The sequence below is a fragment of the Electrophorus electricus genome, chromosome 9, assembly GCF_013358815.1.
Source record: "Electrophorus electricus isolate fEleEle1 chromosome 9, fEleEle1.pri, whole genome shotgun sequence".
NCBI classification, from domain to species: Eukaryota; Metazoa; Chordata; class Actinopteri; order Gymnotiformes; family Gymnotidae; genus Electrophorus; species Electrophorus electricus.
Window position 1 is genome coordinate 534,616 of NC_049543.1, and position 22,885 is coordinate 557,500.

Consider the following 22,885-nt stretch of genomic DNA (forward strand, 5'->3'; position numbering starts at 1 on the left):
GAAACACTTTCCCTTTATGAGTTTGTTTTTAACTAATGCATGTCAGCAGAAACCCACAAAGCCACCCTGTCCCTGCACCTGTGGATGAGAAGAGGGGCCGGGCCAGGTCGTGGGGGTAGGGGAACCCAGGAAACACTCCCGGTGCTGGCGGCCTACTGAACAGGTCCAGTTTACCATTCATGTCCAGTTTATGAGGGTCCATCTGCATCTGCTGCAGAGTAAACGAGAGAGAGGCAATAATGAGTGGCAAAGATCCAGAGAAAACTACATTCTAATTTACACGTTACTTCATAAACCATCTCCCAATGACAAACCAGAGACTGAAGTGTAGAGCTACAGAATGTTAACGTGCAGACTCAGATCTCTGTGCACCAGGAGTACAGAGGAGTCACTCTTTGAGAGCAGCAGCCTTTGTGTGAGATGGAGCACCTCATCCTCACCTTCATCTTCTGCTGATGGTGGTAGATCTGCCAGGCGATTTGGACATGCACGGCACACCATTTTCCGGGCTTCTGTGGAGCGGCAGGCAGCAGAGGAAAGAGTCAGTAGAGAGGCAGAGTTAAGAGAGAGGCAGAACATGTACATCACGCTCGTCACAGAGATGGAACTGTCAAACTTACTCTCACTGACGTCCTGAATGGGTCTGGCACCTGCAGACAAGACAGAACACAGCAGTCATCCAAAACAAAACAGCCAAACAAGGCCGGCGTGCGGTTACTGCCCCCTAACAGAGACAGGGCACCCGGGGAGGGGGGGGCACTACGGCTCACACTGAGGGTCAGGCGGTCTAGCATCAGCAGAGCTGTGAATGTTGCGTGTGTGACATAAAGGAATGTGTGTGAGGTAGTGTTGTGTGTGTATATGTCTGTGTGTGTGTGTGTGTGTGTGTTACATACGCGTGGGTCTTTTTGCAGGAGTGTGCTGTGTGTGTGATGTGCTGCTCCTGGTCTTGTTGCTACATCAATGGGGTTTGATGCCTGGAGAGACGAATGAATGAGTTACTACGCAGAAAATGAATGAATGAAAGATTGAAAGAGTTACTACACATGGGAGGAAGAGAGGGAGAGAGGAAAGAGATGAACCAGCAGCGAGAGGAAGCGAGACTACTGAGGAGTCCAAAACACCTGTCTCCCCTCCGTCTCTCCCCTCCCGTCTCTCCCCTCCCGTCTCTCCCCTCCCGTCTCTCCCCTCCCGTCTCTCCCCTCCCGTCTCTCTTCTAGCTGAGCCCCTTCTGGACGTGCTGGGAGTTTGAAGCCCTGTGATGGTCAGCCAGATCTGATTAGTGTCTTACAGGAGGGTGAGAGTGACTGGGAGAAGCACCAGGAGCTACACACTCTCACCCACACCCACACTCTCACACCCACAAACACCCACACTCTCACACCCACTCACACTCTCACACCCACTCACACTCTCACACCCACTCACACTCTCACACGCACACACTCACACGCACACACACACTCTCACACCCACACAAACAAACAAACACGCATGCATGCACACATACACACACAAAAGCACGCATGTACAAACACACACACACAAAACACAAACAAGCATGTATGCGCACACACACACACACACACACACACACACTCTCACACCCACACAAACAAACAAACACGCATGCATGCACACATACACACACAAAAGCACGCATGTACAAACACACACACACAAAACACAAACAAGCATGTATGCGCACACACACACACACACACACACACACACACACACACACAAAGCATCTTCCCACTGGTCAGTCTAGAGCAGTTACCCTCTAGCATCACATTGCTACCCTGTAATGTCATGTCACTACCCTCTAGGCTCACGTTTCTAACCTCTGGGCACACGTTTCTAAGCTCTGGCATCACGCTGGCACTCTCTGGGCACGTTTCTAACCTCTGGGCTCACGTTTCTAACCTCTGGGCACACGTTTCTAACCTCTGGCATCACGCTGGCACTCTCTGGGCACGTTTCTAACCTCTGGGCACACGTTTCTAACCTCTGGGCACATGTTTCTAAGCTCTGGCATCACGCTGGCACTCTCTGGGCACGTTTCTAACCTCTGGGCTCACGTTTCTAACCTCTGGGCACACGTTTCTAACCTCTGGGCACACGTTTCTAACCTCTGGGCACACGTTTCTAACCTCTGGGCACACGTTTCTAACCTCTGGCATCACGCTGGCACCCTCTGGGCACACGTTTCTAACCTCTGGGCACACGTTTCTAACCTCTGGGCACACGTTTCTAAGCTCTGGCATCACGCTGGCACTCTCTGGGCCATCATCACCACTTCAGGCATTTGTCCCGAGTGACATTTGCCCCTTGCAGTCAGTGGAAAGCTTCACCTCACGCTGCAAGCTTGTGTGTACGTACACGGAATGAAAACGAGTAAGCAGATGCTGTGTTGTGTGGTAGGGGGAGGGTGACCTTTGGCTGGAAGGCTCCCTGCAGTGAGCTGAAGGGTCCGGGGTGCGGCAGCAGTGGGGATAAGCCGGGCACAGCCGCCGGGTACGACGAGAAGAACTGCAGCCACAAACACAGAGAGGTTAGCAGACGCAGGCCTGCAGGCGACCAGCCGCCAGCACTTGCTAAGGTGTGTCACGCGTGCCATGGGGTGTCGCACGTGGCATGCGGTGTAACGTGGGCAGTGCGGTATCACGTGTGCCGTGTCGTATCACGTGATCTTGTTGTGCATCGGCCTGGTCTGCACTTACACTCGACTGTCGTAAGAAAGGATTGTCCAGCTTTGGGGTGTACTTGTCGAACTGTGAGAGAGAGAGAGAGCGAGAGAGAGAGAGAGAGAGAGAGAGAGAGAGAGAGAGAGAGAGAAAGAAATGCATCAGCATCACAGACGTGTGTCACCAAAACCAGAGTTGTACTGGGAGAAGAAAGCAGAACAACAAGCAGTTGAAGTCCAAAGGAAGGACGTCACACAGCGCGGGACGCCGGGACAAGGCCTCTGGAAGGTAAAGCATCTGTGAAACACGTACGTGATACGATTCGGACAGTGCAGTAACGTCGTGGATACGATCCGATCATTTCAGCAATGCGTTCCAACCCGTGTGCGGCACATACAGGGATAGGAATGCCATAATAACAGAGACCGGCACCTCAGCGTGTGTGTGTGGAAAAGGAAACTGACCTCGTTAGGGGTTTGTTAGATTAGAGATTTGCAAGAAATGTGAATCCAATCGTGTCAAATCAAGTTATCCCATTTCTAACCTCCTCTGTCTGTCTGAGCGATGACACCTGTACTCTCAGTCAAGACTCCACAGTCTCCATTCTCTCCTCTCAAATGCCAGCAGGACACGCACACACGCACGTCTCCGACAGGACCTGACCAGGCCGCGACCCCGGTGGTGCTCCGTCAGCCTGTCATTACCAACAGCTTTTGCTAATTAAGATGCGCTATTTCATCTTTACACAATTATGGACATTCCTTCGCTAAGAGAGATTGATTCTGTGTCGCTGTTCGAAAAAGCCAGCTGCTTAGAGGCGTGAAACAAATACAGCTTCACAATTTCATTAATTAAAGTGATTAGCTGGAGGCCGTCGCCGTGACGACGACAGAGCGGAGCCGCGACTGAGTAATGGCATGCCCCACAGCCGCGACGTCAGCCCCGCTTCGACAACACAGCAACAACGATGACAGCTCTGTAGCTGGAGAAGAAAACGCAGATCACGTGAACACCGCAAAAGAGGACAGGACATCTGCACAGACAGTGCTACGTGTTTGGAAGGCACGTTATAACAGAGACCAACGAAAGCTTCACTTTCTGTGACGGTCTGTTAACGTATGGCAGACAAGCGCAGCTCTGATAGGAGGAGGACTGGCACCACGTGCAGGAACGTGACCCCGAGTAGGGGAGGATCTCTCCAGGATAACGGGCTAAACCCAGCACACACCCCGTTCGTGTGACCGTTACCGCAGTCGCGTGCCCCTCCCATGCCTCACTGATTTATCGGGACTCTGGAGATCTTGATTTTCTGAACATGAGCTACCAGTGTTCCTAATGGCCTCTCGGCATGTGGGAGCCATTATCCCAACGAGCTCTACTGACGTCAGGCCATTCATCTCTTGACCGTGACCCCACGACCATGACCTCACGAGCAGGGACCCTCCCTCCATCCTGGACCCGGGGGGGGGGGGTTTGACTCGTTAAGAGTCATACTCATTAAGAGTCATACATAAGCACTAAAGTTGGTCTGGTGTTTTCATCTAGGTACACTGACATTATAACAGTCAGATACATGATATGGCATGACATGATACGGCACTGTTTATGGTTTGGGGGGCGGGGGGGGCGTGTCTTTATATGAGAACTGTACTAAACACCTGCGGGAGACATGAGGTACTGGATCAGTGCTGACCCAGAGGACCCTTCATAAGTCCAGGTCATTAATTAATTAATTAGTAAAAACTAATTAACGGTCATGTAACTCCTCCCCCTGCAGGGGTGTGGCATTTTCACGGGCTCTGCCTGATCTGTTTGTTTGTTTGTTTTTCTGTTTATTTTACTTAGCCTCACATTTCTGGCTGCGGTACGCACCAGGGGCGGTGCCGGGGACGGACCAATCAGGCTGCCCGGGGGCAGGCCTGCGGGGAAAGGCGTGAAGGTGTGCTGGTGCGTGTGCTGGTGCGTGTGCTGGTGTTGGTGAAACTCTGCCCTCAGCAGGGACATGGGAGCCATCGGCGAGCCGGTCGCCCCCGGCGCCGACCCCCGACCTCGCTCCGAACTCTGAACCAGGAACCGGTTGTTCAGCTCCTGCCGGAGAAGGTCATGCTCTGCAAGAGAGGAGAGCGGAAGGGAGGGGGGAAATGGAGAGGGTGGGGCATACAGGGGGCGGGGCATATGGGGGTGGGGCATAGGAAGAAAAACAAAAGGCACGGGCGGCCAGTGAGTTTTCACAACAGCGGAAAGAGAAGAAAGAGAATAATCACCTGGCTCTCTCTGTTTCTCCAACTCAAGCTGTGAGGGTTTTCTACGTGAGGACTCATTGGTGGCGGTAAGAGAGTTGCCTGTGACAATGTGCCAATCAGAATCCCCGAATGAGGCTGGCAATACATGATTGGTTGGTTGAATGATATCAACAGGCTGGTATCTGAAGACAAGAGAGAACCAAGAGTCACCTCAGCAGAAAACACACACAACCTCCCTAACCTCCATGTCTTCCTGCTTACACACACAACTTCAGTCTATACGGATAATATTAAAATTCTCTTAAAATCAGGGTTAACATCTGTCTAAATATTAAATAATCATATCTAGAATTCAGAAGAGCAGACAGGTTTTTTGAACACTTTTTGAATAACTTTGGGACAACCTTTACCAAAAAGGTAAAGGTACATTTAAAAGATACTTCAGAATAAAGAATAAAGCTACCAGCGTTACACAGTGGCAGAGAAAATCAAACAAAAACACCTCATATTCCTTATTTTAGTCATACATTTGCTCTTTTGTCTTTTTCAGGGAAGCACCTTAAATGGTGAGTTTTAAACATAAATGTAACATTTTTATCTGGGTGGTTCACAAACAAGATTTACTTACCAGAGAATGGCGAACAGCAGACGGAGCCTGACGTAATTTCTATACGAGTTATTACTTTAACATTTACATTTCAAATTTGGTCCATCTTTAAAAGGATTGGATATTAACAATAAAACAGAACTGATATTACACTCTTTTCTTACCAGATTATATAAGATTAGAGGAGCGTTATTCCACAGGAATAATTATGGACAGAACTGCTAAATTTCACTAATTTTGTTTCACTTTGCTGAAAACAGGACAGACACCAAGGGCTTGTGTGTTATCAGGAAATATTACTAAAATTGTAAACAAACTAACAATAAAATAAAACCAAACCAAACCAAACCAAACCAAACCACCCAACACCATCACATTATTGTGTGTGCATCACTGATCAAACACCTTCTAACACTCATGTTTTCTGCTTTCTGGTTAGCTGTGTTTGTTCTCCATTTAGCCATTTTTAATCTTGATTAAATTCCCCACGAGTGTTTGGGGAGGGAGCGCTCCCCCAGAGCCAGTAAGGAGTTAATTTGATTCCGTTGACACTTCCTGAATAGCAACAACCTAATCACTGTGTTTAACGGCTAATTCACTCGGCTCAATAACACCACGACGGTGACGATGGCCGGTGCGCTGTTACAGAACACTGACCTCCGCAGTACGGCTGAGGCCATGATACACAAATGAGAACTTCGATTACAGGACTTCCTGTTGGGTGGCTGACTACTGTTAGATGGAATGGGCTGATTTTTACATCAAACTATAACACGGGTCACTGGCTGGCGACGCCGACCCCGCGCCGCGACCCCACGGCGCTCTTACCTGGGTAGGGCGTAGCAGCTGGGTGTCCTGGTACCACCAGGCTGTTGGGAGGCAGCGTGGCAGGGGGGGGCAGCGTGGCAGGGGTGGCGAACATGGCCGGGTGGCGTGAAGGGTGAGACAGGGGACGCAGGGAGCAGTGAGGAGAGGAGAGCCCAGCCACGGACAGAGGGAGGGCGGGACCTGGCGAGGGCAGGCCACTGAGGTGGTGGGGGGAGGGGGGGAGGCGGTGCTTGGGCGGGAGGGAGGCGGGGCTATTGCTGCAGGACAAAATGACGGGCGAGAGAAGAAAATTAGACTCGGGTATAGATTTAACGTGTAAATAAATCAACTGTCACACCAGGACCAATATGTAATGTTTTTTATACTGCGTCTAGTAAAATGGACAAATATATTCAGAGTGCAGCTTTAATACTAATAATAATCTTCAGCACATCTTGCCATGTGAGCCTAGATTTTTAAGGAACTCCCTGTTCTCCAGATACGCGAGTGAACGGAAAAGCTGCTTACCTGATGTCGTGAAGGCTGTATGGCAATGGATGATGATGACTGATGATTGGTCGACTGTGGTGGCTCGGGGGCGGGACTCTGCGCTCCTGTGGATGTGATGGGTTCCTTAGGAGGGGAGGGGTGGGGTTAGGGGGTGCAGCTTCCTTCTTGATGCTGAGTGGGGTTGGAGAGTTGGGGCGTGGCCTGGGGGGGGGGGCTGCCGTGGCAGCAGGGGCAGGAGACCCCGTAGGGGCCGATGCAGGGGTGGGGCTCGGGATGGGTAGGGCGAAGGAAACACTGTTACTCTGTTCCTGACTGCGCTGGAGACCAGAGACTTTAGCAGGAGTGCAGAGCTTTGAGTCGAGACTCTCATTCGACGTCACACCTGGAGAGAGAGAGAGAGAGAGAGAGAGAGAGAGAGAGAGAGAGAGAGAGAGAGAGAGAGAGAGAGAGAGAGAGGAGAGAGAGAGAGAGAGAGAGAGAGAGAGACAGCAACGGTGAGGCCAGACTGAACTGATGCCAGATGATGCTGTTCTCTACACAAGAGGGCAGAGTCTGAGAATATGAACCCAACCAAACCCAAATGTCAGAGTGTACAGAGAGTGTATAAGGATATCAGAGTGTACAAGGAGAGTACAGGGATATCAGAGTGTGCAGAGAGTGTACAGGGATATCAGAGTGTGCAGAGAGTGTACAGGGATATCAGAGTGTGCAGAGAGTATACAGGGATATCAGAGTGTGCAGAGAGTATACAGGGATATCAGAGTGTGCAGAGTGTACAGGGATATCAGAGTGTGCAGAGAGTGTACAGGGATATCAGAGTGTGCAGGGATAGAGTGTATAGGGATGTCTCACTCCCTCTCTCTTTCTCTCTCTCCTCTCTCTCTCTCTTTCCCTCTGCGGGTTTTATGAAGTGTTTAATCAGGTCTTTGTCATGCTTGAGTATAATCAGATGATCCAATTTCTGCGAGCAAGCCAGTCAGAATGAATAAATCACAGCTAATTAAAGTTAAACGCAGATTTACTGCGCACACAATCTGCCATGAAATAATTATGTTTCAATTGTCCTGTGTAAAGGAGCTGCAGAGCCTCCTCTGCCCTTCACGAGCCTCCTGTCTGCACTCGCGCCTTTTTCTGCTCATTCTCTTTTTCTCTCTCCAGCCCTCTCAGCCATCTCTGAAACATGTTAAATGGACACTCTACCCCTGTTACAAAACTCTGCTGGGCTCCACAGAGCACAAGGAGGTTTGTGAGGTGCTGTCACTCCGTGCGGGGTCACAGAGCGGGACTGGCGAGGACTCCAGTTACCTGCTCTAGAAAAACCCACAAGCACCCATGTGTTCACATAAATTAGTCAAATATTCAGTTTCCAAATGGAAATAAGAAATATTTTATACAAAATATATCAGACTGCAAGAAGAAACAAACAAACAAACAAACAAACTCCAGCTTGACAGATTTGGAAATGGAAAACAAAACATTTAAAGGACAATGTAGTGAAATAAAACACAAGAGACAGGAAAAATGGGACAGACAGTGTGTTCACTTTGTGTAGCCCACTATAACCTCAGTTACCCCACTACAACCTCAGTTACCCCACTACAACCTCAGACACCAGACACTCTACTACAACCTCAGATACCCCACTACAACACCAGACACCCCACTGCAACCTCAGATACCCCACTACAACACCAGACACTCTACTACAACCTCAGTTACCCCACTACAACACCAGACACTCTACTACAACCTCAGTTACCCCACTACAACACCAGACACTCTACTACAACCTCAGATACCCCACTACAACACCAGACACCCCACTGCAACCTCAGATACCCCACTACAACACCAGATACCCCACTACAACACCAGACACCCCACTACAACACCAGACACCCCACTACAACACCAGACACCCCACTACAACCTCAGTTACCCCACTACAACCTCAGTTACCCCACTACAACCTCAGACACTCTACTACAACCTCAGTTACCCCACTAGAACCTCGGACAGTCCACTACAACCTCGGACACCAGACACCCCACTACAACACCAGACACTCTACTACAACCTCAGATACCCCACTACAACACCAGACACTCTACTACAACCTCAGATACCCCACTACAACACCAGACACTCTACTACAACCTCAGATACCCCACTACAACCTCAGACACTCTACTACAACCTCAGATACCCCACTACAACCCCAACGATAAAAGCTCCTCCACGCGTTCCCCTCCTCCCCTCTCCTCCACCCTCTGATGAAATATTAAACCCCTTTAGTCACTCATGGACGTCCACACCAGTAACAGGGTGACAAAAGCCTGAATTCTCTGCCCTTTTCTCTTTGGTATTTTGAACAGAAAGGACGATACCTCTGAAACGGGCACATGGGGCCACATCAGCTGTGCCATTTCTCCCTGAATGGCTGATGTGAGATCAGTGTGAAAGCACGCTGTGAGCAGATGCTGTGGTAGATAACCCTGTCTATCACCCACCCCACACCCACCCCTCCCCATTCAACGCCAAAGCGTGAGAAGGAAAATATTTCTCATTCTAAATGTCGTCCGTCACTGACGTTGCCTTGGAAACAAGGCTCCCGGGCATGCTGGCGTGGAGGATGGCACTACCGCGCGGGCTGACCGCGACTGCCGTCCACAGACACACTGGGCACAGTGGGTGGTGTGTGTGTGCCCGTCTTAATGGTGATTCTAATAGGGCATAATGACACAGCTAGGAGACAGCAAGACACACACACACACACACACACACAGCTTCTTGCTCATTAAAAACAGCCTGCATCCACACGTCTGTTGCCGTAGCGATCAGTCGCCTCGCACAGCTTGCACCACCCCCAGCATCATTTGTGCGGGAGATGCGTCAGGGAGCAGCGGACCAAACCTTCACCCTGAATATCAACTCTGCTGCAGCCCACTCGCTACACTGTCGCATGAAAATCAGACAATAAAATATATCAAAATCGGAGTTCAAATTTCTGCTGAACTGAAGCAGTTTGCTGGCCAGCGATCAAAGTCTGTCTGCAGTCTGTTACACACTCAGCCTTGATTATGAAACGCTGTATTGCCTGAATACAATTTAAAGCCACCTCGCTAAACGCCAGGAAAACGAAACAACAGTTTATCTTCAGATCAGCAAATTTCCAAATGTACCGAGACTCATACGTGAGCTGACGGTGTCCATCTGTGAGGACAGGCCAGAATCTTCCGGAACACAGCGGCATTAATGCCACTGACCCGATCTCTCACTAGACTGCTCGGGTTTCAAAGATTTGCTTCCAACACGTCAAACTTCCACCTGCACGGAGTTGCCTGGCACGTCACGGAATGTGCTTCGCAATCGCTCCGAATAGACAGCGAAGAGAAAAGCTTACAAATGCAACAGAGCCACAAATCCTTCAGGGAGGAAACACGTCAACACGCCTGCCAACACTTGCCATGAAGGAGGCGGTTTGTTTTGTTTTGGTTTGTTCTTTTGACATGCTGAGGTTTTTACAGTAATAACCAATAAAAGCCTTTGTGCTTAGCTTCTCAACACCACTCTCACAGGGGGCGCCATTTCCACAGTGCCCTCGAGTGTCAGGATACAGACAGGAGGACACACCTTTATAGTCTAGGAAGAGTGCAGAAGTTGCAACTCAAACTCAACACCAAGACAAAACGCGCAAGTGCTAGGAGACTCGCAAAGAATGTTGAACTCTCTGGGGAGGTCAAAGGTCACTCTGAAGAGAGGCTGATGCTCCCTTGGGGTATGTAGGCAGCACTGTTGAGCAGATGACTCGTGACCAAACCCCCACCCCACCCACACACCCCTACTTTCTCTCTTGTGGTACGAGCTCTCCTGGGATTCTGCCATGTACACATTCTACTGTGGAATGATCCACAGACGGCTATGCAGGGACAAGCCAATGACGGATGGTTCCAGAAGGAGTGGGATGACCCTATTGCCACCACACAGCTGTCCCGCCATGATATCCTTGACCTCTGACCTTGTTTCATACTTAGACGTCTGCCTGAAACATCTGGACTCTGGCCCTGCACTTTCTAACACACACACACACGCACACACACACACACGCACGCACGCACGCACATGCACACACACACACACACACACACACACACACACCTCTTCTATGATGAAAGTGTAGACACACAGCTCTGGTTTCCTTTGTAAGCGGAACTGCCACTTATACGATGAGAGCACAGCTTAAGTGCTGCCTTGTATCCTAACCAATCATCAGATCTCCCACTGCACCCAGGGACACCCAGGGACACCCAGGGACACCCAGGGACACCAGTGTCCTCCGCCAGGGATGCCCTCTGTCCTGCCCCTTTACGCCAGCTGCTGTAAACGCAGTCTGGGTGTGTTGTGATTGGTACACCTGTAACACGGTAAAAACTGCAGCCATGCAAATGCCATGGGAATCCTATAAAACCACCAGAAGATACTGCCACACACAGAACCTACAAACACCCACCCACACACACACAAACATCCATGCATGTGTGTGTGTCTACATCATGAGAATGTTTCTGTAGAAAGGATTACCTTGGCAAGTGTGTCAGGACCACACATGAAGAAAAGTGTTGAACTATGACAGCACTCCGCATCACTCCCAAATACCCCCCCAACTACTGCCATATTATAGACCATATTATTACATACCATATTATTACATACCATATTATAGACCATATTATTACATACCATATTATTATAGACCATATTATTATAGACCATATTACAGACCTTACCATTACAGACCATATTATAGACCACATTATTACAGACCATATTATAGACCACATTATTACATACCATATTATAGACCATATTATTACATACCATATTATAGACCACATTATTATAGACCACATTATTATAGACCATATTATTATAGACCATATTACAGACCTTACCATTACAGACCATATTATAGACCACATTATTACATACCATATTATAGACCACATTATTACATACCATATTATAGACCATATTATTACATACCATATTATAGACCACATTATTATAGACCATATTATTATAGACCATATTCACTAATGTTTAAACAGAACAAATAGTGTTACCCAGCAACCTGAATGTGACCCTGAGTCTCCCTGACCCCTGACAGACCCCTCCCCCCCCAAACAGCACCACCAGCACCTTCTTTCCTCCATCAGGATGCAGTGAACTTGGCGTGGGTGGGGTGGGGGGTGGGCGTGGGCGGGGACGTGTGGTTTATCGTTTCATTAATGACCTGCCCAACAGCAGCTGTCCAGGAAGATTAAAGGAGAAACATAGAGCTGCAATTACGGAGATGACTGGAGACAACGGCTGTCAGCTCTAATAACCACCAGGGCCGCCGTGTCTCTCTCTCACACACACACACACACACACACACACACACACACACACACACACACACACACACACACACACACACACACACACACACACCTCGTTGGATCTGGTTTCACTGCAGCCAAACATAAACCAGGTCCTGGGTGTTTCGTGTTCGTAATCCTCCAATACGCACCTCCACATCAGCTGGGGTTCATAAGCTCCACCTCAGAGGTCAAGGGGTCAAGGGAGGGAACTACAGCTGCAGAAATAGAGTGGACACAAAAGAAAAGTCTGGAAACGTCATGCCTGTCTCTCCCCTTACATCCCTCCGTCAGCGGGACGTCAGTCTGTCTCAGCAGGACAGCACAGACACCCAGCATGGCCCAGAATTCCAGCCCAGCAGGGCAGCTTTATCTGGTTCCATATTCCCTTACACACTTAACAATGGCTTTCTGCTCCACGGCAGGAAAGCATCCTCTATTAGCACAGCCAGGGAGAGAGAGAGAGAGAGAGATGGAGAGTGGGTGAGGGAGGGAGAGAGAGAGAGAGAGAGAGAGAGAGATAGAGAGATAGAGAGATAGATAGATAGATAGATAGATAGATAGATAGATAGATAGATAGATAGATAGATAGATAGATAAAATAGGACAAAAATGACCCAAAACGGCTGGTTCAGGTGGCGTTTGCTGAGGTGGAATGTAAATAAAAGGTGGTGTAACGTGGCCAGTGGGTGGAGGAGGGTGAGGAGACCCTGTGGTGAGTGCACAGAAGACGATCTCTCAGCACACGGCTGATTAAATTCAGGGGCTGGAGGAACCGATGAAAGGGAGGCATGTCGCAGAGACCAGGAACTGAAAGAGGCCTTATACCCTTATACACCTCCCCCTCCCTCTCTCTCTCTCTCTCTCTCTCTCTCCCTCCCTCCCTCCCTCCCTCTCTCCCTCTCCCTCTCTCTCCCTCCCTCTCTCCCTCTCCCTCCCTCTCTCCCTCTCCCTCTCCCTCTCTCCCTCCCCCTCCCTCTCTGTGTGTGTGTGTCAATCTTTGTCTCTCTGTCGTTCTGGTTGGCCATTCACGTGCACCAGTGTGAAGACGGTAAATATTTTCAGTCGTCTCATGTTCCGTCAACTGTTACTCACCAAAGTGCTTCAGGGTAAACACACTGGGATGAATACGGACTGTTCCAGGACTAGACCAACACGTGTACACACACACACACACACACACACGGCCGACATTTGATGAGTGTCATCGTCCAGGTGACGTACATCATGCTCTACTGGTTTAGCTCTAGACTTCAACACATCTCAGCATTTTCCAGAGGCCTTGGTCAGCTCTAAAGCTCCCTGTCCACCGCAGCCAATGAAATCCTTCATTGATGCTGGCCAAATATGATTGGACACTGAGCACAGAGCGTCCCGCCTCCCAGTGCTGCATGGGCACCGCCTCCAACACCGGCTGCAGCACAGGTGAAAATATTTCCGTTCAGAGCTGTGAACGTGTGAGGAGACTCCAAAGCCGGAGCTGCCATTCATTCGCTGAGCCGCATAGCAGGAAGAAGGACAGAGAATTTACAGCTACACTAATATCTCTACACGCCCAGATAATGGAATGAAAACAGCATTTGTAGAGGAAGTTTTTCCAAAGTTTGGAGTTAACGGACCACGTAGAGACAAAACCATAGCTGTGTGTGTGTGTGTGTGTGTGTGTGTGTGTGTGGAGGAGAACAATCGGAGCTAAACTGCTGTCCATATGACAATCCCAAGGCCCAACGCCCACATGTTTACAATAGCTTAGCATGTGCTGTTGTGTAGAGTTAGAACAGCTTAGAGAACAGACGCCGACAAGCCCTCAGACACGGGAAGGACACCACGGGACACCACGGGACAAGGCTGTTTGGAAATATCGGTTTTGAAAACAGTCACACCAGCCTCATTCACACACCCACCCACCCACCCACCCAACAGGAGTTACTACAAAAGAGCAGAGGGACTGATCAGAGATCAGTGGTAGGAACCTGAGCAAAAGCAGAAGACTCATGCTCTGACTGGGGGCCTTTAATAGACCGAGACGGTCTGATCTACGATCAAGTTTCAGCCAGACTACCGATGTCAATTTTTGTGTGCCTGTGCAGTATTGAGAGAAGGGCTGAAGATTTCTCCTCCTCTGTACTGGTCACGGTCAGGTGGGTAGAGAGAGAGTGAGACAGGGAGACATCTTAACGAGATGGAGGTGCAAATCTGACCTAGGCAACAGCTCAGAACGACCTCCTCAAACACACACGTCAGTTTTAATTTCTTCTAACAGCTCTCTCACACACACACACACACACACACACACACACAGAGAGACTTGCTTGTCACTTCATACAGACACAATGATCCACACACACGTACAGAGAAGCACGCACAGAGAAGCGCACACACAAAAGGTCTATTCTGTTCATCTACTACCCTTAAAAGGCCACTTAGCAGCAGCTAAGAGAAGACGAGACCGCTCATATTAGCTACGTTTAACCTAACACGCAGACGCCTTCAAACCTCTCACAGTAAAGGCCTGATGTCTAAAGATAGTACCCCCCAGTCACTCACTGGGCCTGCCTAGCACTCTGAAAACAGAAGCTATCGGTAGGGTTGGGTACCAACATCCGGTACCAATATGCGATCAGTATCAACCGGACTGAGCCAAAGCAAAGATTTCTGTCCCTCATTTTCGTACCAAGACGTGTTTGGAGTCCAGATTTTGCTTCTTTATTGTAGAACAAAAGCTGCTAACAAACCCTGGATGTCAACATCACTGGAATCAGCACTGGAAACAGCCTGTCCCTGTACATCTCTGAACCTGTGCTGCACACCTGGCTCTAGCAGGGGAAAGTCCTGCCCCTTTACTGACAATCTTACCAGCTCCGTGACACCACGTCTCTCACTGATGGAACTACTGGGCTTTTTAATGCTCATCCCATTACTGCCAGTTACACACAATCGCACACACACACACAAACCTCTTGTGTTTACCTCCTCACACCATATCCTCCATCCTGTTGTTTTCTTTTGCCGAGAGCTCAGTGTTAGCTGTGCTGTGTATTCTGCTAAACAACCACAAAGAACATGGAGTCCTACAGGAAGACTGAATTAGCGTGACGTCTGTGTGTATCCGTACCAAAGAGGCATTAATGTTATTCGCTCCGTATCAGTTCTGATTTTCCACACTGGCATCAGTTCCAGCCTTCAGACCCCTCACATGTTCACAGGTAAGAGAGTCACTGAGGTCGTCTCCTCAAAAACAACCCTCCACAGCTCTCCACAGGTGAGATCCACTCCGGGGGCCCTCTCATCCGGTCTCTCCCCAGCGAGGGCAAGCGTTGCTGGGGCTCAGTGTCAAGTTCTCCCCCTGCTCTCCAGAATGGTGCTAAAATAACAGCCACTCGGCACTGAATGGGGCCATTGGAGACCCGGGCTGTTAAGAGGGCCGTCCCACGCTCGGCAACAGGGGGAATTCACTGGGTGCCAGGAACAACAGCAGAACAGATGCCTGGTTAAGTAAGGAACGGACCACACGGACGCTCTGGGTTTTCCTCCCACCTCCAACCGAGCCGCGTTAGTGTGTGTCTTAGCATAACACGGAGCGATTAATGCAACATACGCACGGCAAGCACAAGCTCCGTCTCAGAATGGCACGTCTCCCTGTGCCGGTGCTGATGGCAGGGCTAATTAGCTTAGCCGCACAGCAGAACTACTGTGGGAACAAGGGGAGAGGGCGCTAATGTCAGGGCAGCCTGGTAGCACAGATAGCGCGCGGACGCTAACGCTAGCCTCAGCTCGGCATGCGGCTGAACCAGTGCTCATGTTTTAGAGGATGTTTGTCTGAGCGCCTTCCAAATCCTTAGTGGATCACAAAGGCGTGACGCGCGCTCACTGACAATCATGGCGCTCCACTAAAGACGTAAGTGCACACGCCAAAAAGCAGGAGGTCAACGCCCACACTGAAGTTAGCAGAGAACTACTGGAGAACTACAAAACCACTGAAGAACTACCGGGGAACTACAGGAGAACTACAGGAGAACGGGTATGACGTTACCTGTGTCAGTATGAAGGTGTTTGAACAGATGTATGTGGTGGCCAACAATGTCGTTAATGACTACAGGCACCCCAGACAGAGTGGCTCAAGTGCAGCGCCACAGGAGGTTCTATGGTGATTATGATCTGTGGTGTGTAGCCTGTCCTTGGTTATGGAACGCCATCCACCTTCCCGCGGCTGTGTGAACTGATCCCAACATGCTTAGCCCGTGTTTGCAATATCCATCTAGCCTGGATCTTGGCCTGCCAGCCACTTTAGCCAAACTGCATGTTTGGGTGTAGCTCCACCTTCTGCCTTCCCCAGCGTGCATAACCTCCACCTCTGGAATAATAGACCCAAGACTAAATATCCCATACTGACATTGATTTAATCAGGCAGAGCGGGACCAAGAGCGCATCCAGAGAAAGGTGGACATGGCCACGCAGATTGAAAAAACAACAACTGCAAAATTCTCCACATTCTTACTGGCAAAAAGGAAAAGTGAAATGATGTCTTGGCTGTTGTTGCTAGGCTGATGGTTACACCAGACAGATTACAGAGGACAGAGAAACAGACCTCAGGAGCTGGGACTCCTGTTTGCCCAAACACCTGCCCATCACCCAACGAGAACCCAGCCTGCCTCCAGGGACCCCCGCCTGTGGGGCTGCCCCCTGGTGTCTCTCCTTAGCAAAAAACTACACCTCCCACAAATCCCCTACACCGCCTTCAGTCTGAGACCATGTGTAAATGACGTGCTCATCAATGTTTCATGTGCCGTAGACTTTAATGCACAGCACTTAGAGACAATTCAGCTGGTGGTAAAGACAGAAACCAGTAAACACAGGAGCTGAGGGTCCCTACAACCAGACTGACCCATTAAAACACCACCGCTGGAACTGGGAGAGACATCACATTTCCTCCACTGTAATTGACTAAATAACTATATAATCAATAACTATATAATCAATCGACTATAATCGTCTGGTGCGGCGGAGTAGGATGGGCTGGTGTTTGTCAGGACGGGTTGGTGTTTGTCTGGTGTTTGTCTGGACGTGTCGGTGTGATTGCTTTCTCTCTCCCTGAAGCTGCTTCCTGTCTTCTATCTAAAGAGATCTGTGTCAGTAACGGCTCAATTAATTATTAAACCCAATTAATCTCAACGACGCTACCAGTCTCCTTACAGGCAGGAATATACAAACAGTTAGTGCCATCAATAACCACAGACGCACACACACACATAAATTCTAATGGAGGGATAATGAAGAGAAAGTGTGTTATTCTTTCATGGCGGAGGGCGGGTGCTGTGTGCCGGTGACTTATGCTCGTGAACTTCCAGCTCTCGGAGGGCGTCTTTACCCGCTGAAAAGATTCCAATTAAATCAATAAACAAACAGGCTTTAGCGGGAAAAGGTATCCAAAAAGGTACGTGTGCACGTTCCTGTGTATGTGTATGTGCGTGCGTGTGACAGACAGACATGTGTGGGCAAGAATGGACATCTAACAGAAAGACACGGCCAGATGTGCAAATACAAACAACGACCCATAATGTTCTGCAAGACGAGCAAGCCACCTGACCGTGCCGCTAAACTGTGCTACAGGGACTCCCAGCATGCACCACTTCATTAGGAGCTGGGAGGCTGGAACAGCCCTGCCCATCGCTTGGCCCCCCCACACCCCGACAGCCGCAAAGCCGATTAGCCAGTTGAAAGGTCAAACTCCGCTCATGAGTCCCCTCAGGGGCTCCAGGAACACAGGGGCAAAGGTCAGGTGCACACGGGCAACGACCTTACCGAAGGCGGCCTCGGCTTGCATGCAAACGCCCTGCCCCCAAAACCACGCCTCCCCCTGCTTTGCACCCTTCCGGGGGAGGTGTGTGTATACGCGTACGTGCGTGTGTGAACGTGCATGCGAGGGTCTCCTCGGTGGAGGAGGGGCAGAGTAAAGACTTTTATTGACATGCAGCAAATAGCAGGCAGGAGTAAAGGGCACTCAGAGGCACTGCAGACAGAGAGGTTGATTAGCGATTCGACACAGAGACCCTGAGCAGTGTAGCACATAATGAGCGCCCAGAGAGCAGACCTACTGCCACGCCCTCCCCCAGTCTTGGCCAGTCTCCAGGGAAATTGCTTGCAATAGCGCTGCCGCGAAAAACCGGCCTGGAAGCACCAGAGAAGGACCTGGAAGAGAGGTGTCTAATCCTGTCCTGCGCAAGGTCAGATAGCTGGGGCTTACACACACGTCCTAACTGGGTGAGTTTATCTGTTTTTGTTGCCATGAGTTATGCAGATGGGTGTTATTCCCCACCAGAACACACACACACACACACACACACACACACACACACACACACACATGCACATACACGCACACCCCCTCTTTCGTCTTTGTTCCGTAGACCTAATCCAGTGTGTGTGGGCTGGTAACTTTAATGGAAACAATTTATTAAGTCTGGCTTAAAATCCCATCTGCTGTTAATCTCCTGAAGCCGATAATCCTTCAGTCGTTTTGCATGTACAGTAACGTGTGCTTTAAAACGAACGCAACAGGTCAAAATTAATCAGGATTAGCGGACCACAAATCCACTTCATAAATGGTTTTTCCCCTCACAATCTTCCTGCTATCCCAGCATGCACCGGGCTTTCCTGGCAGACTGCACACACACATCGGTCACTCGCACAAGAGAGACCAAAAAAACCAAGACCAAAAAACCTCTGGCTGCCAAAGAATCCCTGAACACATTTCAGAACACCACCAAGATGTGTGTTTAACATAGTATTAGGTGTGTATTTAACACATTAATGATGTATGTGAATTATTTCCTTTCGACACCCTGTTATTGTGTCATCATTCAAACACACGTTCAGATATTCTGTCACAGTTATTTACATTTTACACAACGGCAAAAACTCTTATGAAGAGTGGAATTTCAATCCTGCTACAGAAACCGTGGGGTTAGGAGTCTTGAGAAAGACTCGTATAGGTGGGGGAGTCACAGCAGTTGACTGACCTGCTGCACGCCACAATCCACTACAGGAGTTCAGACTCTTCAGCAATACCAATCAATATAACATTTATGGCTCACTGAAAACCATTATCATAATTAAGTGTGATTGCACTTAATTAAACAATGTGTATTCATACACAAGGCACTGTTGGGAAAACAGCTCAACAGTACAGCAACAGCACGCCGTAATTCACCGACATCAGACACCTTCATTCCAGCCAATTTGTCTCTCAAAATTAGCCACATTAAATCAGGCTGAATAATCTAATAACCTAATAATCTAATAATCTAATAACCTAATAATCTCACCACAATTTGGCGCCATTGTGTGAAAAATGAAGAGTTCAGCTCTTAAATTGGATTTAATCAGGACTACAGTTAAACACCCTCACCTGCCCTAGAGAAACACGGGCCAGACCACGAGACCTTGATCTCAACCAACCACAGCCGGCTCAACACACACACACACACTTCAGGACAAACCACTCAACACTAACTACTAACTGAGTTGCCTGTCAAACTGTTACATCAAAATTAAATCCACACTGCCATAGGAAGAGCGCCCCTTCTTGGTCAGGGGGATTTCTCAGTGGTGTAGTCCTCTAGGACACACCAGTCTGAATGCCAGAGATTGGTCCAGCAGACATCTCATAATGGGACACAGGCGTAACCTGGGAAACAACCCAGCCTGAAGGAACACAGCATTCCAGAGCAAACAGCCTGGCCAGGCCGGACTACTGCAGCAGGAACAGAGAACACCAGCACACACACCGGCCCGGCTGCAGGAGAGAGAGAGAGGAAAAACACATTTTGTACTGCACTGTCACCATGTAACAGAATTATTCCAAGTAAAGGGCCGCACCACGAGGAGATCTCAGCACCCTCAAGCAGACCTCTCTTCTCAGCTGGTGTAGCGTACAAACGGGAGATAATCTGATGAGATTCTTAAAGTCTTTCTCTAATCCCACTCACATTAGCAGATTACAGAGAAAATGCATCCAACCCCTGCTGTGTGCAAACTCAGATCCACATGCAGTTTTGAGTGTGTGTGTGCGCGTTGGGAGCGGAAAATGGTAACATCATCATCATTGATTTTTATTGTCTTCTGGGTTCTAGTTTTCTTTGTGTGTTCCTAAAGTCTGTGACACCCCCGGAAGTCAGACGAGCACCACAGAACCAGAGTCAGTCAGCGCTCACAAACGCTTCCCCTCAGCTAGTCTCCTTTCACTTCCTCTCTCCTGTCTTCCTCACTCTCTCTGTCTCCTTATGCCAGACAAAAGCTGCCAGACAGAAATCACCCCCGACATTAACCTGCACAAATACCTCATGCTGATCTGAGACCAGTGTCTGTCACCAACATTCTGAAGTGGAACTGTAGAGTAAACTGTGACACTGGTATCAGGGAGCATCAGAGACCAGCAACCTGCACCACACATAACACACGCGCACGCACGCACACAACACACACACAACACACACACACACGCACGCACGCGCGCGCACACACGCACACAACACACACACACACACACACACACACCTCTGCATCAAGGTCTGTCTCTCACACACACACGCCTTATTTGCAAGTATTTCTATTTCAAAGAATGCAGAAATGTTTCATATAGAAACTTTGTTTGGAAGGAGGAGCTAAGATTAGCAAGATGTGAGGGGAGCAGAGCCCCTCTCAGAGCGGAGGGGAGGGGAGCGGAGCCCCTCTCAGAGGGGAGGGGAGGCGAACCCCTCTCAGAGTGGAGGGGAGCGGAGCCCCTCTCAGAGGGGAGGTGAGGGGAGCGGAGCCCCTCCCAGAGGCGAGGGGAGGGGAGCCGAACCCCTCTCAGAGGGCTGGCAGAGATGTGGGATGGTCCTGTCTAAAGTGTTGTACGGTGTCAGCTGTGTGCGCGGGTAGTGCCCGTCTCATGGCGTGCACAGTGGGTTTCCAGGACACTGTGGACACATCATGCCAAGCCTCACTTTTAATGGACCCCTGTGGTCCCAGAGAACCTCAGCGCAGCCACAGGAACGTGAGAGAGCTGAGAGAACCTCCACACGCGAGCTGTCTCTTGCAGTATTCAAACACAGACTAAAGACCCGTCTATTTGTGGAATATTTAAATGACCACTGACCCTGCTCCTATGTTGACTAACTGAAACTCTAGTACTTATTGTAGGGTTTTGTTTATTGTTTATTACACTGATTGTTGCCTGTTATAGAGTTTATATGTGTTTCACACTTCTAGTCATCAGCACTGATCCTTGTATTCTACAGTGTTCTAGTTCATTGGTATCTTGGACTCTGACCTACTGTACTATACTAGGATGTATCTATGAGGAAATGACAAAGCATTTGTGTGTGTCGCTCTGGATAAGAGAGCCTGATAAATGCAGTATTTGTAAATGTTAGTGTAGATGTAAATGGGAGGAACAGAAGGCCACAGTGAGAAGGTTTTGGGTGTTACCTTTGGATGCCGTGGGCAAGAAGAGCTTCTCTGATCCAACATCTGAAGTCTGTTAGGAAAACACAGAAGGGACTCGTGGTTAGTTCAGGGTCTTGGACCTGACTGAAGCACTTCGTATTCAACGTTTAAGGACAGCAGAGACAAAAGGAAATGACATCATGACATCCCAAAGGAAGTGACCTCAGGACCTGAATGATGCCATTAATACTGCAGACAGTTACAAACCACAACACCCTAGGAGGAAACGTTCCTTAGAATTACATCACAGTTTTCATTATAACATGATAGGCCACTTTATGACAATATAGCCACCTTTATAACACACCTGAACACTGGGGGCACTGTTGTGCCACCCTGAACATACCCCACCTTAAACAGAACACCACAAAGATACCCCACCTTAAACAGAACAGCCTGGAAATATGCAACCTTAAAGAGAACACCCTGGAGATATCTCACTCCAAACATGCTAAAGATACCTCACCCCAAAGAAACAGAAGAGAAAGAAAAGTGTGAGTGGAGACTGAGATCTATGGCTTCAAAAAAGCAAATCCAAGTCAATTTCCTCGATTTTGCTGCAATTTCCAACACTGACGTACAGAGCCAAAGTAAACAGAAACACACCGGCTTCAGGAGTCACTGCACGAGAGGAAACCCCAAACCAAACACTATACCTCACAAACACCTCACACTGACCCCTTAGACTAAACAATGTACCTCACAAACATTATACCTCACAATGACCACAGACCAAACTACACGCTGTGTAGACTTTGGCACGCGGCATCCAAAAGAAAACAAGCCATACGTTTGTATAGCTTCAGCGGCTGAGGGGTGGAACGGAACGACGGTACTCAGGAGAATGAACACTTAAATCAAAGCCAGACTTAGGCTCGCTCCCAAGACACAGACGAGACATGAATGAGACAACACAGACATTCACCCTCTTCATCATCTGAGCACAGACTGAGATCTAATTAAACAGAGCAAACACTGAGGGGGGTTTTGAGGACGGAGGCTGGTGTGTTTGGCCGCCTTTCCGTTACGCTACAACATCACTCAGACTGACAGCAGACAAGGTGAGAGACTCGGAACAGAGCAACCAGACACACAGTCCAAACACAGCAGGGACTTATTACT

At 49.1% G+C, this 22,885-nt stretch overlaps 1 protein-coding gene across 17 annotated transcripts in view; it reads right to left on the bottom strand.

Annotated features, from left to right (window-relative positions):
• fbrsl1 (fibrosin-like 1) overlaps positions 1–22,885 on the bottom strand; it is a 212,569-nt gene that overhangs the window by 6,058 nt on the left and 183,626 nt on the right. For 7 of the 17 annotated variants that reach the window (XM_035530301.1, XM_035530314.1, XM_035530303.1 and 4 more), the window contains 10 exons: positions 21,746–21,794; positions 6,873–7,236; positions 6,366–6,622; positions 4,539–4,795; positions 2,724–2,774; positions 2,437–2,532; positions 897–977; positions 621–650; positions 441–512; positions 79–211 (listed from right to left, as the gene is read on the bottom strand). In XM_035530301.1, coding sequence (XP_035386194.1) covers positions 79–211; positions 441–512; positions 621–650; positions 897–977; positions 2,437–2,532; positions 2,724–2,774; positions 4,539–4,795; positions 6,366–6,622; positions 6,873–7,236; positions 21,746–21,794 — 1,390 coding nt within the window. Of the gene's footprint in view, positions 1–78; positions 212–440; positions 513–620; positions 651–896; positions 978–2,436; positions 2,533–2,723; positions 2,775–4,538; positions 4,796–4,951; positions 5,113–6,365; positions 6,623–6,872; positions 7,237–21,745; positions 21,795–22,885 lie in introns of all 17 variants that reach the window. The other 10 variants (XM_035530319.1, XM_035530308.1, XM_035530304.1 and 7 more) reach the window with 9 other exon arrangements.